The 15,631-nt window shown below is 40.1% G+C and overlaps 1 protein-coding gene across 2 annotated transcripts in view; it reads right to left on the minus strand.

Moving 5' to 3' along the window:
• The window catches only part of LOC105475268 (zinc finger protein 277), a 147,782-nt gene that overhangs the window by 10,666 nt on the left and 121,485 nt on the right, over window positions 1–15,631 (minus strand). For both annotated transcript variants that reach the window (XM_011730362.3, XM_011730364.3), the window contains exons 6-8: window positions 9,811–9,921; window positions 7,025–7,157; window positions 255–322 (exon numbers count right to left, since the gene is read on the minus strand). In XM_011730362.3, coding sequence (XP_011728664.2) covers window positions 255–322; window positions 7,025–7,157; window positions 9,811–9,921 — 312 coding nt within the window. The remainder of the gene's footprint in view (window positions 1–254; window positions 323–7,024; window positions 7,158–9,810; window positions 9,922–15,631) is intronic.

Below are 15,631 nucleotides of genomic sequence, written 5' to 3' on the forward strand. Positions count from 1 at the left end.
TTTTTCTCTGAATTATGTATTACTTGTGTGTTCAATCAATAGCTTTAATTTAGTTGGAATAACAGTGTCTTTAGGAATTTTTATGTGAAAGTTATTTTGAATTCAAGTTTCTGCCACATGACACGAAGGGATGCATGGCTCAGAGAAGGTATTTTTTCTTCTTAGGTTCCCTCTTCATAATTTAAACCAAACTAAAGCATTGTCTTCTTACTCCTGGAACACTGCAATTAACTAGCAGCAATAACAAGTCTTACTCTTCCTGATGGTCCAGCAACTCCCGATCGTCTTCCAACTGAACTTCTTCCCATGATTTTCCAAGTTCCTTTGTAGGAAGAACAGAGGGATGAGAGAGATTGGGGGAAAGAGAAGGGAGAGAGTATGCAGAACCTCAAAAAAAACCAAAACCAAAAAAATAAACAAACCACCCATGGTTAAATGGTTTTGAAACAGTACAAGTAGGATACACAGACGGTCCTCAATGATTGTTTGATTCAACACTTTTTTTTGACTTAATGACAGTGCAAAAGCAATATGAAGTTGAAACCTTAATGTGATAATTTTTTAGAGAAGTAGCAATATCCTTTCAATCAAATTCTTTTCTCTTAAATTTGAACCAGTGTTTCTCAACCCTGAAAGTGTATTAGAATCTCTGGGATTCTAATGGCCTTTGTTCACTGTTACATTTCCAGAGCCTGGCATATAGTGGGTACTATTACTATAAACTATTTTTTGAGTTGAATTGGAAAGTAGAATTCAATTTGTTAGAACTAAAAAATAAAAAAATGCATTTGAGGTCAATTTAGATTACACCTCAAAAGGTTTTTTTAAGGTGATTAAATGAGTGAGTTACTGTCTATAAAGAAATAGTACTAGGCATGAGTAGGTGCTCTAGTACTTACTAAAATCCCTTTTATCCCTTACCATCAGTGGAAAAGTTCCACTCTTTTGGGGCTATGTCTGGTAAGCCTAGTCATAGTGCTAGTAAAACTTTATGGAGTGATGAGTAGGAATGATTTATTTTGGCCCAATCATTTCTTTTGTTCCCCTTGGGCCATTTCTTCCTCTCTTCTTGCCCTGTCTTCTTTCTATTCAGTCTTCCCATTGTGCCATGCAAAAGCAGACAGTGTCACAAAGAGAGAGGTAGGAACACTAACGGATATGTTTTCAAGCAGCTAAGCTATGGTTAGAATCAAGCCCACCTGACCTGCTACAAGCACAGATAGCTTTGTTGTTCAATATCCTTCTTTTGGAAAAACACAACCAAAATTCACTCAATTATTGAGTCTTTTCCCCCCAAATAAAGGTGTTCATCTAGCTAAAAACAAAGAACTATGAGTGCCATTATGATTTAGGGGAAGAAAGAAAATCCATAATTTATCAACTTAATGAGAGGTTTTGAAGCTGTCATTATCAGCTAAATGATGCATACATTTAAATATATAGAGATCTATCATAACGTCATTAGAGAGGGTTAATTTGGACTCTATAATGTGCTTCCCAGAGTCATCAGGAAGTGTCTGAACCTCATTACGGAACACCAAAAATGGCCTAACACTACCAACAAGATGCTTGTTAGAAAGTTGGGCAATGAATTAAATCTTTCATGCCTTACTTGGTTTTTCTGTACTTGGACTTAAGGTCATGGTTTTTTTTTTTTTTTTTTTTTTTTTTTTGAGACAGAGTCTTGCTCTGCCGCCCAGGCTGGAGTGCAGTGGCCGGATCTCAGCTCACTGCAAGCTCCGCCTCCCGGGTTTATGCCATTCTCCTGCCTCAGCCTCCCCAGTAGCTGGGACTACAGGCGCCCGCCACCTCGCCCGGCTAGTTTTTTGTATTTTTTAGTAGAGACGGGGTTTCACCATGTTAGCCAGGATGGTCTCGATCTCCCGACCTTGTGATCCGCCCGTCTCGGCCTCCCAAAGTGCTGGGATTACAGGCTTGAGCCACTGCGCCCGGCCAAGGTCATGGTTTTATTGATGCAAGGTATTACTAAAGTACGGGCCTTCTGTGATTTGATCATTCTGAATGATAAGGGCAAATGTTGCTTGTCAATGAGTATTTTGAGCCAAAAGTAACAAAAAATATCTTCCACTGTTAAACTTCTAAACTCAAAGCATTATTTTGCAACTTCCTCAGTGTTAGGTACAATATGTAGAGATTTATCTAGGCCATACAGCATTAACCACTTACCCCACCTGAGAGGAAAATGAATGTCCATGTTTACTAGTATATCAGGAAATAAGTAATTTGCACGTGACAGTGGCCCAGTTTCCTAGAGTGCTCTGCTTTGGTACAGTTAAAGATACGATTTATTATAGAAACAAGACCCAAAGCGAAAACAAGAACAAAAAACAAACCAAAAAAACCATGTAACTCTCTAATTAAGACACTATGCCTGCTAACGAATCATGTCAGGAAAGCAAAGAATGTAAGAAAAACAAAGTTTGGAAGGCATATCAGGAAAGACGTTCAGACACCCCCTCAAAGCCCTGCATCAGATGGCTCATGAACAATGAGAGGGTGGAGAAAAACATGGAAGAAAAAGATCCCCTTCACCCATCACACTTCTGCCCTAATACATAGTCACTTCCGTGTGCTTACACAAAACTCCATCAGAAACAGAAAGCGTTTTCAGCGTAAATAATTTCACTAGGGAGAACTACAAAAAACTACGAAAAATCAGTTAAAAGCCTACTTTTGTTATAAGTGGTTTTGTATACTTTAAGAATAAAAAAAATTTAAATCAAAGAATGATAAAAATCATGGCAAAACCAATTCCCTTTAGAAAAACTCAGGGTTTGGGGCCGGGCGCGGTGGCTCAAGCCTGTAATCCCAGCACTTTGGGAGGCCGAGACGGGCGGATCACGAGGTCAGGAGATCGAGACCATCCTGGCTAACACAGTGAAACCCCGTCTCTACTAAAAATACAAAAACTTAGCCGGGCGAGGTGGCAGGCGCCTGTAGTCCCAGCTACTGGGGAGGCTGAGGCAGGAGAATGGCGTGAACCCGGGAGGCGGAGCTTGCAGTGAGCTGAGATCCGGCCACTGCACTCCAGCCTGGGTGACAGAGCGAGACTCCGTCTCAAAAAAAAAAAAAAAAAAAAAAAGAAAAACTCAGGGTTTGAAACATGAGCATCGTAGGAATATGCAGCTGAAGCCTTGATGTTAAGCAGTCTGTTGCCCTCTGAGGAAAGGTTATCTGAATGTGAAACTAACTGGCACCTTACCTCCAACCCATCCTCACTACCTGCTGAACTCTTTTGTTTGTGAGAAAAGAAAGCAAGAATTTGAAGTAGATAATTCAGACTATGCAAACAACTTTTAATGTTTTTGCAAGTCTGTAATTATTCAGAAACTGATATGAATGATTAAGCACAGAAATTATCTCATCTAAGAAGGAAAACGGAACTTGTCAATCTGCTGAGCTCAGAAAGCCAGAAGCAGCCCCTCTGTCCACTGGCTCTCCTACTTCTGCTGCCTATTAGAGTGTATCTTGCCACGGATATCCTGGATGCTCCCATCACTGTTGCACTGGCAGTCTCTATGGCATTTGAAGTGGAGTGAGCTCTGTGTGTGAATGACTCAATGACTGCATATATTTGCTATAGGAGAGGTCAAACGTTGACTTTTGATATACCATTACAAAGGGTTCAAACTAACGTGCTTACGTGGTGGTCTTCCATACCGACTCCTGAACTCTTTGAAAGTAGTGACTCAAATCAGCCTTTTATCTACAATATTTTTTCTTTCTCTTCTAGCATCTGGTAGCTGGAAGGCACTCAAATGTATGTAGAATGTATGACATCAATAAAATAATGTATCAACACTGATTACTAAGATAAACAATTCTATCTTTTGCCCACACTCATGTCAGCCCTTTCCCTCAGAGGGATAACAAGGGAATATATACATATTTTTTAAATAAAATATTGTCATTATTGTTTAAGTAAAATTTAGAATTTATTCTTCATATCGATTTATTATTCATGTTCTTCGCATTAAATATTATTCTTTAATGAGGTCTGGAATAATACTAAAATGATACTGAGAAGACATTGGCCTTTATTTTTCTATACCTCTACTCTTAGTATTTGGGACAGTTTTTTATACACTTATTCTATATATTATTATACTTTTAATTTGTAACAGTATTCCCTCAACTATTCCTCGAATGTTACTGCGGCTGATACCTCTGGTGAGCACCCCTCTGGTTTAGCGCATGGGTATGTCTTTAGTGAAGCCGATAGGTTTCTTCCCTTCTTTTCAAAGGTGTTTACATCATTTCCACAATGCTAAGGCATCGTAACACATTTTAGGGTTTCTTTTTTTGTTGATCATTCTTAGAGTTTTTGGTTATTTACCTCAGCAAGAATTTCACATAGGAATAGGGAATAGAAAACAGGGAATAGGAACAGGAATCAGAATTGGGCTAGGAAGACTAAGATTGTGGAGCAGAGCCTTAAAGTGCTGATTAACGTCAGCTTTACTTTGACCTTGGCTCACTTTTTAGTTATTACAAAAGAGAATAGGCAAGGGTGGGTGAACAGATCATTATGAACTCATCACCATTACTTGGCCAAAATACCCAACCCAAAGCATCAGATGTAGGTACTAGTCTTGTCTCAATTGTAAAAATGAAGGAAACTGATGCCCGGGATAAGTAATTTGCCCTAGCCATGTGACCTTTGGAAAATTAGCCTCTCTGTGCCTAGTCCCCTTACCTATAAGAGGCTTAATGACAATACCTGTGTCATAAAAATGTGACTCGAATTAAATAATTCAATATAAATACGTAGGATAGTGCCTGCAAATTATAAGTACTCAAATAGCTGCTAGTTAAAAAAAGGACTTCTATCAATATGACTCTAAAGTTGTAATTTAATTGTCATTTTGTACATTGTTAAAGTCCTTACTTTCTCTTGAAACACTTCTCTAAATCTGTGGTCCACGCCACATCAAATCCTTGCCCTGTGTGAGCAGCACAATCTAGCACATTCATCTAGAGATGGCTGGCCCTGGCAGATGATTTCAGTTTTGACAGCTACCCTACTTGATGCCCAGGAAATGAAGTATCATACTTTTCTAAAAGTGCTGGCAGAATAAGAGTGAGCAAATCCTTTGAAGTCTCCTCTAAAAGGTAAAAACCTCCAGCTATATAATGTTCTGCTAGTCTCAAGCTCTTTAACATTAGTTTTAAAAGACCCCCAGAAGGAAGAACTATTAAATTGCTCCTATAGCTAGATGCAGTAGCTGAATATTTCTTAGAGCTAGCACTGAAGTCCACTCCCTATTAGACTGGGCTGGGTCCAGAAGCAGCATTTGCTCTAGGAAGTAACGACTGAGTGATTTCAAGAAAAGATGGAAGGGCTCAAAGGGTACGTTTGCCTTTAGCTGGTTGTAAAACATTTGTAGAAAACCATGGCAACCTCTTAGAGTCAATCTTCAAACACATGTTAAACTTGCTTCTCAAGGGGAATTTTAACACTACAAGGATTAGTTAGAACAGACAAAATTCTACCCTAAAGCAGAGATTTCCAGCATAATTCAGGATATGCTTGTTTCTATCTAATAGATAAAATGGCTGATTATATTCAATTAGCCTTTTGTGACCAGTGGGTTTGGGTTTTAATTCATTTACACTGAGAGAAAAAATAATTTCCATTTGCTTAAGAAAAATGCCCATTCAAAACAGAACTCTCTATTTTTCTTCCAGTTCCTCTGGAAAGTTACATAACCTCTTCTTTTATATGAGTAGTCATACACATTTGTCATATATAAAAAATATATAAAAATGACAAATATATATATTTTAAAAATCAGTAGATTGAAGGCAGGTCCAGTAAGACTCCCCAGTCATTGTTGTCTATCAAAAATACCCTCCCATATTTCCAAATGCCTCTCCCCCAACCCCTACTGTCTCCATTTGAATGCCTCTTCTTGAAATCTACAGAGGCCAGCAAACGGCATTGAGGTTTCTGGGGAAGGAGAGCTATCAATACATTTAAAATCCTTGGCATGGTCACCTGGTTAGTCTACCCCACAAGCCAACAAATAAAAATCCCATTTCATGGTAAAATGGTTTGGTTTCCTTGAAACTTCCCTTAAAAATAAACTGACTGAAGAGAATGATAAAGATACACACCTGTAGGGGTGAAAGGGAAAGAGCAAAGAGATGGTTTTTAAAGAATTATTTCGCATAGCACCTAACACATCCAGTACTCAACAGTTTCTTTTGAACAGAACACAGAAGTCTCTCTGGCCAGGTGCAGCAGCTCACACCTCTAATCCCAGCACTTTGGGAGGGCGAGGCAGGTGAATCACTTGAGGTCTGGCCAGGTGCAGCAGCTCACACCTCTAATCCCAGCACTTTGGGAGGGCGAGGCAGGTGAATCACTTGAGGTCTGGCCAGGTGCGGCAGCTCACACCTCTAATCCCAGCACTTTGGGAGGGCGAGGCAGGTGATCACTTGAGGCCAGGAGTTTGAGACCAGCCTGGCCAACATGGAGAAACCCTGTCTCTACTAAAAATCCAGAAATTAGCCAGGTGCAGTGGTACGCACCTGCAATATCAGCTACTAGAGAGGCCAAGACAGAATTGCTTGATCCCAGGAGGCAGAGGTTGCAGTGAGCCGAGATCATGCCACTGCACTCCAGCCTGGCCGACAGAGCAAGACTCTGTCTCAAGAAAAAAAGAAAAAAAAAAAGGAGTCTCTGGTCCCAAGTTAAAAGATATTACATAAATGGGGGATGGTATGTGGATATCCAAATACTGTATTTTTTTTTTTGGTCAAGATGACTGTGAGTTCTAGAGACATGACATTTTTACTACATAAACACTGTCAAATAAAAGACAAATCAAATCCAATGTCTTGTACTCTAACCATTTTAAAGCTAATCACTACTTGAATGTTCCCCTCAATTACATTTTGACCTTTGCATTAATTGCTTATTCAAATATTAGTTGGTCCTCAGAAAGATTTTGTTTGCAGTACTGCAATCAAATTTTAAGTTATGAAAAGAAAGCCTTACCAAATAATTGATGACATAAAATCGGTCATATTCTCTGTTCTTAGGATTAATCTTACGATGCTGTTTTTTCCTCATGTGATCTTTAAGTGTATTTTTGTCCCTGAAGGTCTTCTCACAGTACAAGCACTGTAAACTACAAGAAATATACAAACACTGATAAACAAGTCTCTTGTATAGTTGCTGCAATAGTCCTTTATTATTATTATTATTATTATTATTATTATTATTTTTGAGACGGAGTCGCCCAGGCTAGAGTGCAGTGGCCAGATCTCGGCTCACTGCAAGCTCCGCCTCCCGGGTTTATGCCATTCTCCTGCCTCAGCCCAAGTAGCTGGGACTACAGACGCCCACCACCTCCCGAGTAGCTGGGACTACAGACGCCCACCACCTCCCGAGTAGCTGGGACTACAGACGCCCGCCACCTCCCGAGTAGCTGGGACTACAGACGCCCGCCACCTCGCCGGACTAGTTTTTTTGTATTTTTTAGTAGAGACGGGGTTTCACCGTGTTAGCCAGGATGGTCTCAATCTCCTGACCTTGTGATCCGCCCGTCTCGGCCTCCCAAAGTGCTGGGATTACAGGCTCAAGCCACCGCGCCCGGCCTAGTCCTTTATTGAGTTTTGTATTTATTCATTTTAGGTCACACAGAATCTTCAAATGGGATACACCATCCTTGTCAGAATCCCCCCTCACTTTATTCATTTGGCTTTGTAGAGTGCATACTATGGTGTATTTTTTAGTTAGCTAAGCTGACCAACTTGGCTCTTTAGTTAAGACTGTGACAAAGATAGGTCATATCCAAAAATCATTTTGGTTCTTTACTAACTGAATTACCAATTCTAAAGTAAGTATGTAGGTATGTTCTTCATATGATTATAATGACTTGCACTGACTGCACCCAGTGTATATAATAATTACTGCATGGTTTGTGATATCCTGTGAGCTGATTTGCAGGGTTTAATTCCTTGCTGCAGTGCCAGCTAGCTGGGGGACTTGGTAAAGTTACTTGCCTTCTCTGTTGCCATTTTCTGATTTCTAAACTGAATACTAACATTTTAGAGATTTTGAAATGACAATTTCATATATATACTTATTGAGCACTCACTGTGCACTATGAACTGTGCTAGGTATTTATTCACGTATGTGAATAAGACAAATAGTAGCTGTTACTACCATATAATTCTCATATACCTTCTGCTCGAATATTTCCACCAACTGGGCATTCATTACCTAATGAAGCAGCAATTACCAGTTTTGAGCAGATTATTAACAAAATGTCTTTCTCATACTAAGCCTGAGAGTTGATACAACATGTATTATAACTGCTATTCAGTAAAAAGTAGAGAGTTCTACTTTCTGGAGCCACACAGTGTCTAAGTATAAATATCTTTTACATGGGAAACTCTCAAATGATTGCAATCTGTTATTGTTTCAATTTTGAATTTGTTTTTATCTCTACTAAACACCTTTTCATCAATTTCTTATGCCAAAAAATATATTCCAGGGCATAATAATATTCTTTTGTAGTATATTCTGTTATGGTCGACAATTTATGGGGGATAAGCTGATTACAGATATTCATTATTGCTAATCTTGCTAGAAGGCACATTTGGTCTTATGTTATAAATAGTCATTTAACAAAAGGGTGAAGGGACTCGATTTAACATAGTGTTGACATCAGAATTTGAATTTAAAACTTTTTATAATTAATCTGGATTACTTGCTACCTCTTATTTATTTATTTTTTTGAGACAGAGTTTTGCTCTTGTTGCTGGAGTGCAATGGCGCAATCTCTGCTCATCACAACCTCTGCCTCCCGGGTTCAAGTGATTCTCCTGCCTCAGCCTCCCGAATAGGTGGAATTACAGGCATGCAACACCATGCCTGGCTAATTCTGTATTTTTAGTAGGGACGGAGTTTCTCCATGTTGGTCAGGTTGGTCTCCAAATTCTGACCTCAGGTGATCCGCCCACCTCGGCCTCCCAACATGCCGGGATTACAGTTGTGAGCTACCGTGCCTGGCTCTTATTTTATCTTTAATGTTGTTGCTCTCAATGCTGTGGGTTGAAGCACCACACTTGTTAGTATTTTATTTGAATAAAAAAAACTGGGTTCTCAGAGAAAAAATTTTGGGCTCTTTTCCTAGAAAAAAAAGTGGATACATTTTTGAAAGTCATTCTGGTGACCTAAACAATTTTCTTCCCTATTTCAACAGGCTAAGCTCTGGATATAGTTGCCAGAATGTGACCTTGAGGAAATGGAGTATTATATACAAATGTGAATGTAAACCAAAAGGGAGAAGAATACATACAGTACACTATGTTTCACACAAAACTAAACACCATTCCATAATTTGACAATATATTTACCTTACTAAATATGTAGACAAGTTACAGTGAAAACTAAAGGAATTACAATTCCAAAATTAAGAATAGTGGTTTCTGGGGGAAATACTAATGAGGAAAGGCACACAGGGAGATTCAAAGGAATTAACAATGCTCTATTTCTTAGGTTAGACAGTGAGTATATTCTTCATATCCTATATAGCATATGTTGTATGATATGTATATTGTTTGGTATATATGACATAGTATATTTGAAAAATTTAAAAAACACCAAAGGCAATATGATCTAGACAAAATAAGGACTGTTGCACAAAATGAGAACTCCTCCAACATGGGAAACTCCTGCTTCTTTAATTACTCTATTAAATTAATTTTAAAAAATTCACAACAGAGTCCAAGATTAAAAGAGCTTTAGGCAGTGTTCCATAAATCAGTACCTACTTGTCAAGCTTTTTCTGTAATGTACACAAAAATTCATTGCAGTTTACAATGTTGTCTGGCAATCCAATGTTGAAAGCATGTTCTCTGGCCATGTGGTTCAAAATAACAGATCTAGGAAGAAATTTGAGCAGTTAGGATTATTCACAAATCATCTAAGAACACATTTGGGTTGGAATAGCATTCACATAATAAAAACACTAATTAGAAGTATAAGCAAGTGCTAAGCACAAACGTTTCAGCTACTAAAGAGTGACATTATAAAGTATGTAAGTGTACAGTCACATCAGTTCTGTAAAGGGAAACCAGTTTGTTCCACTATCTGCTGCTTGGCTACACTCTATAGAAGAATCAGGTTCTGTCCTTTAAACCAGGGGTATTGGTCCATGGCCTATTAGGAACCAGGTGGCACAGAAAGAGGTGGGAGGCGGGCAAGTGAGCATTATCACCTGCACTCCACCTCCTGTCAGATCAGTGGTGGCATCAGATTCTCACAGGAGCGCGAAGTCTATTGTAAACTGTGCATACGAGGGATCTAGGTTGTGCACTCATTATGACAATGAGAATCTAATGCCTGATGATCTGAGATAAAACAGTTTCATTCTGAAATGGGTCCCTGGTGCCAAAAAGGTTGGGGATCACTGCTTTAAACTATTAAATTAACTGTGCTGCTTCTACTTTTCCAATTCATCATGGAGAAGAGTAAGAGGCAACTGCCTAACAGAAATACAACCTGCTCTGACCTAAGATCACAGGCATTTAGCCAGTGGATCATCAGACAATGACCCGGAGCCCACAGTTAACAGGTCCAGTGTATTACTGGACAATGACCCGGAGCCCACAGTTAACAGGTCCAGTGTATCACTGGACAATGACCCGGAGCCCACAGTTAACAGGTCCAGTGTATCACTGGACAGTGACCTGCAGCCCACAGTTAACAGGTCTATTAAATGCAAGGGCTGTGAAAATCTGCAACATAATGACCAACTTCTTGATTAACGTACACAGAAAAGGACAAATGTAATTATGTAACTTTTACATAGCAAAAAAGTATACGTGTATAATATATTTTACAGAGTTTTTCTCCCAACTTTAGTTCATAAAATAAAGGTGACTGTTTTGGAAAGCCTCATCAGTATAAGCACCATTGATAGACTATGCATAGTGAGATATTATATGGTTTTATCTAGATTATTTAGACACTTACATGGTCCCCCTCAAAAAAATGCTTTTAGTGTTTTTTTCCCCTCGAGAAAGTGAAATAAAGAAATAAAACAAACATTTCTATAAAAATGTTTGTTGACTTTTTTTTTTTTTTTTTTACTATGTAAGGGATACATTTATTAGCCTTGTAGTTAGTATGCTCATTTGTCTCACTGCCTATTACTGATAACTTTGACTAAAACTACTTGTTGGGGCAGTTCACCGTGCCTTTTGGGCCCACAAAAGTTTTCCCAGGGGCAGCCCAGACAGAGCTAGACCTTGCCAGGGGTTCCAGACCTGAGGCTCAGGCTGTGGAACAGTTCAGGTGAAAGCAGAGCTGGGAGCCTCTTGTAGGCAGTGTGGTAGGTGTGTGTGTGTTTTGGGGTGGGGAGAGGGTGTCGGGGAGAGGGTGTCAGGCAGAGGGTCGGAAAGTTCCCCCTATCCCCAAGGCCATGTTGGGGTAAAGTACAGTGCCTCTGGATCCAGGTAGGTTCTCCTAGAGTGGCCAAGTCATAGTTAACATCTGCCTAGAACTTCCAGGATGAAGATCCAGAGTCTAGATTGTGCCTGGGTGCTGTCAGAAATAATATCGGACTCAAGGGGTATAGGTGGGTTGGGAAGTTTCCCTCACCCTCAGGTTATCTAGGATCAAAAATGTCTTGCCATTAAGAGTCACACTGAATATACTCAAGGGAGCCTAATCCTGCTCTCAACCTCTCTGGGGCCCAAGAATCTGGCATCTAGAGTCTGAGTTACGAGATGAGAGGCCAGTGGTTGGCTCATGGGGTAAATGAGTTTGGAGGCTTGGCCAGTCTCGAAGGCTCTGTTCAGGTAAGCCACAGTGGCTTCTGGGATCTAAGAGGATTGGTTTAGTAAGGCTTTTGGCTGCAGCCGGCAGCTTGCTGGGAGGGATGTGGGTGGAACTCACTGACAGTCCTTAGAACTTGTTTCCAGGCTTAGCTAGGTCAGGCCTTCTTGACTTCAAAGTGCTCCCCCAACAGCAACCAAGCCTGTTAGGTCTACCCAGGGTTTTCAGGCCTGACACCCCAGCCTTGGAATGGACCAAGATACAGTAGCTGGCTCAGGAGGTGTAGGTGTATTAGGAAGGTCCCCATGATCCCAGGCTATGTTGCCCTACTGAGAACAAGCCCATGTGAGCCTAGGCTTGCTCTGAACTTTTTGGGGGCTTGCCAGACAGGAATACAGACATTGAAAGTGAGGGAATGAGGGCTAACAAGCAGCTGTCTCAAAGCAGATAGGAGTGTTAGGAGGCTACCCTGGCCACATACTTAATTGCCACCATCCCTAATGCCTTCTGGATCCAGGACAGTTCTACCACAGTGGGCCAAAATTGAGCCAGGTTTACCAAGGGTTCTATGACTGACATCTAAGAGTTGGAAGGGGACTGAGTGAAGGCCAAGTCAGTGTTAGGAAGAGGGTTGGTGGGGTTAACAGTCTTCAATTGGTCCCATGCTCTGATCTGGTGGTCCTTGATGTCTTCTGGTTTTAGGGGAGGTTCCCCTAGGAGTGGCCTATCCTTAGCCAGGACTACCCAGGGTTCTAAGCCTGATATCCAGGCTCTGAAAGGGGGGCCAGGTACAGATGGAGCTGGCAGCAGGCTCAAGAAGGGGCTGGCTGTCCTCTCCAACACTATGGTGGTTTATTTTACACGTCAGCTTGACCTGGTTGAAGGATGCCCAGATAGCTGGTAAAAACAGTATTTCTAAGTGTGTCTGTGAGGGTGTTTCTGGAAGAGATTAGCATTTGAATCAGCAGACTGAGTAAAGAAGATAGCCCATACCAATGAGGGGAGGCATCATCCAAGGTTTGGGGGCCCAGATAGTTGAGCTGGGAAATTCATCTTCTCCTGTCCCTAAATACTCAACTTCATGGTTCTAAGGCCTTTGGACTCAGACTGAATTTACCATCGGCTTTCTTGGATCTCCAACTCACAGATGGCGTATTGTGACACTTCTTGGACTCCATAATTGTGTGAGCCAATTCCCATAATAAGTCTCCTCTTACATATCTATATATACTATTGGTCTTGTTTCTCTGGAGAACCCTGACTAATACAAGTACTTAAGTGGTTTGCTAGCTAATTCAAAATTAGCTTGATTCAGCCTATTAGTCTGAGGTGAGAAGGGAGGGAAGGCTTCACCCTTCTAGCCACAGCTGCTGGTTGGTAAAGGGCCAAGAAAATCTTTGCGGCTTTGGAGTAGAGATGGCACCTTATGTGATCTGCTTCATATCAGATTTTGAAGTCCTTTAATTCTTTTTTTTTTTTTTTTTTTTGAGACGGAGTCTCGCGCTGTGTCACCCAGGCTGGAGTGCAGTGGCGCGATCTCGGCTCACTGCAAGCTCCGCCTCCCAGGTTCACGCCATTCTCCTGCCTCAGCCTCCGAGTAGCTGGGACTACAGGCGCCCGCCACCACGCCCGGCTAGTTTTTTGTATTTTTAGTAGAGACGGGGTTTCACCGTGTTAGCCAGGATGGTCTCGATCTCCTGACCTCGTGATCCACCCGCCTCGGCCTCCCAAAGTGCTGGGATTACAGGCTTGAGCCACCGCGCCCGGCCTGAAGTCCTTTAATTCTTGATCAGCCAAGATGATTCCTCAAATTGCTGAATTATTTCTTTAATTTTTAAATTAATTCCTAATGTCAACTTGCTTTAATTTCTGGGAAATTAAATGTATAACAGTTTAAATTATTATTTTAACTCCTTTCTTTATAAGCTTAATTTTATTATTAATGACCTAACTGTACTTTGACAACCATTTTGTTTTTTACTTTCAGTGCAATATTCAATAAATTACATGAGATATTCAAAACTTTATTATAAACTACGGTTTGTGTTAGACAATTTTGCTTACCTGTAGGCTAATGTAAGTGTTCAAAGCATGCCTAAGGTAGGTTAGGTATATTAAATTTTTTTTGACTTATGACATTTTAAATGTACAATGACTTTATTGAGATGTAACCCCACTGTAAATCAAGAAGCACTGGTATTATATTTTTTCACTTTCATAATGGTCCTCAAAAGCATGTAATAACTATAAATACATAATACCTTTTGGGCTGAAGTGAAGTTTTACTTAAAAAATTATTTCATGTACTTTTCCTTTTCAAATATTCTTTCCCTATACTTTAGGAATAAATATTTCCCTACATAGTGCTCTCTGATCTCATTTTTTTTCCTGGTTTAATACTGTTTGTAATCAGTTTTCACTAAACTTATAAATGTGATTTGGGCAAACAGGATTAAATTAAAGAAATAGCTTTGAGAGAAGCACTTCTGGAACAGTGGGGCATGGACCTCCGAAAATCTGCTCCTCTATTAAAGCAACAGTAGCACTGGTGAAAATGGTCAAAATCAACTTTTTAAGGACTCTGGAATTAACAGGAGGCATGCAACAATCCAACGAACATTTATTTAAGAAACATGGCTCAACTGTGGTAAGAATGGTGAGCTTTGTGATGTTTTAATTTGCCCCATTCCATTCTCCTCCCCTTAGCTCCACAATAGCCTTGACAACAGCAGGCTCAGAGCCACTGGAGGGGACAGAATACAAGTGGGCCATTCTGAAAGAAATGTTACAAGGACTGTTACTATTCAGCCTATATGGCAGGTGATGGGAAAAGGCCCATTCACAGGGTTTGTCTTTATTTGACATGATTCAGCCTACCCATTGAAAAAATTCTCACCCCTAGGGCATTTGCCAGAAACAATCAGTGACAATTTTGTAACATCACAGTTCCCTGAGGCAATACTAATTGCAGCAAACAATAGGCCAAAACATTTGGAAGGAAAATCTGGGTAATGAGGTGTCTATAGAGGACTTTGAAAGTTGACATTTTCCTGGGGATCTAGAAGGCCATACACATGTGCCGGTCTATATATGCCCCAGAAAAACCTGTGAAGATCCTAATCTCTCATCTCTGGATAACCTTGAAACTCTACATAAGCAAGAAGTGGAGGCTAAAGCAGAACTGTAAACTGATGAAGTGTTGAAGGTATGTCCCAACCCACATACAAAGCCCCTTGACAAAGGGCAGAAGATAAAATGGTTCAAGGAATTTAACGAAATCTCTCTCTGATCATTAGCTGAACACTAAGCTAACTGTGCAGAGGCTTCAGTGGCTACACATTAGCAATAATATGCACTTTGGAGAATTAGTCCAAGAAAGTCACTAAACACACTAAAAGTAACAAAAACCCTGGTGGGGTGGAGGAGGAATCCAATTTCCAGAGTTGCCACATTATATTACTTAAATGTTGAGTTTTCAACAAAAAAATTACAAGACATGCAAAAAAAAATAAGAAACTTTGGTCTATATACACGGGGGAAGAAAGTAGAAACAGAAATCACCCCTGAGAAAGTCCAGATGTTGGACACAGTAGACAAAGACTTTAAGTTAACTAATATGAATATGTTCAAAAGAACTAAAGAAACCCCTGTCGAAAGAATCAAAGGAAATTATGAAAATGATATCTTACCAAACAGAATACCAATAAAAAGATATAAATTATTATGTATTTTACTTTATGTTTTAAAAATGCTGCTCCATAGACACAGCAGAGATGTATCATACACAGAGTGGCCAAGAGTAGCCAGAAAGTT

The sequence above is a fragment of the Macaca nemestrina genome, chromosome 4, assembly GCF_043159975.1.
Source record: "Macaca nemestrina isolate mMacNem1 chromosome 4, mMacNem.hap1, whole genome shotgun sequence".
Lineage (NCBI taxonomy): Eukaryota > Metazoa > Chordata > Mammalia > Primates > Cercopithecidae > Macaca > Macaca nemestrina.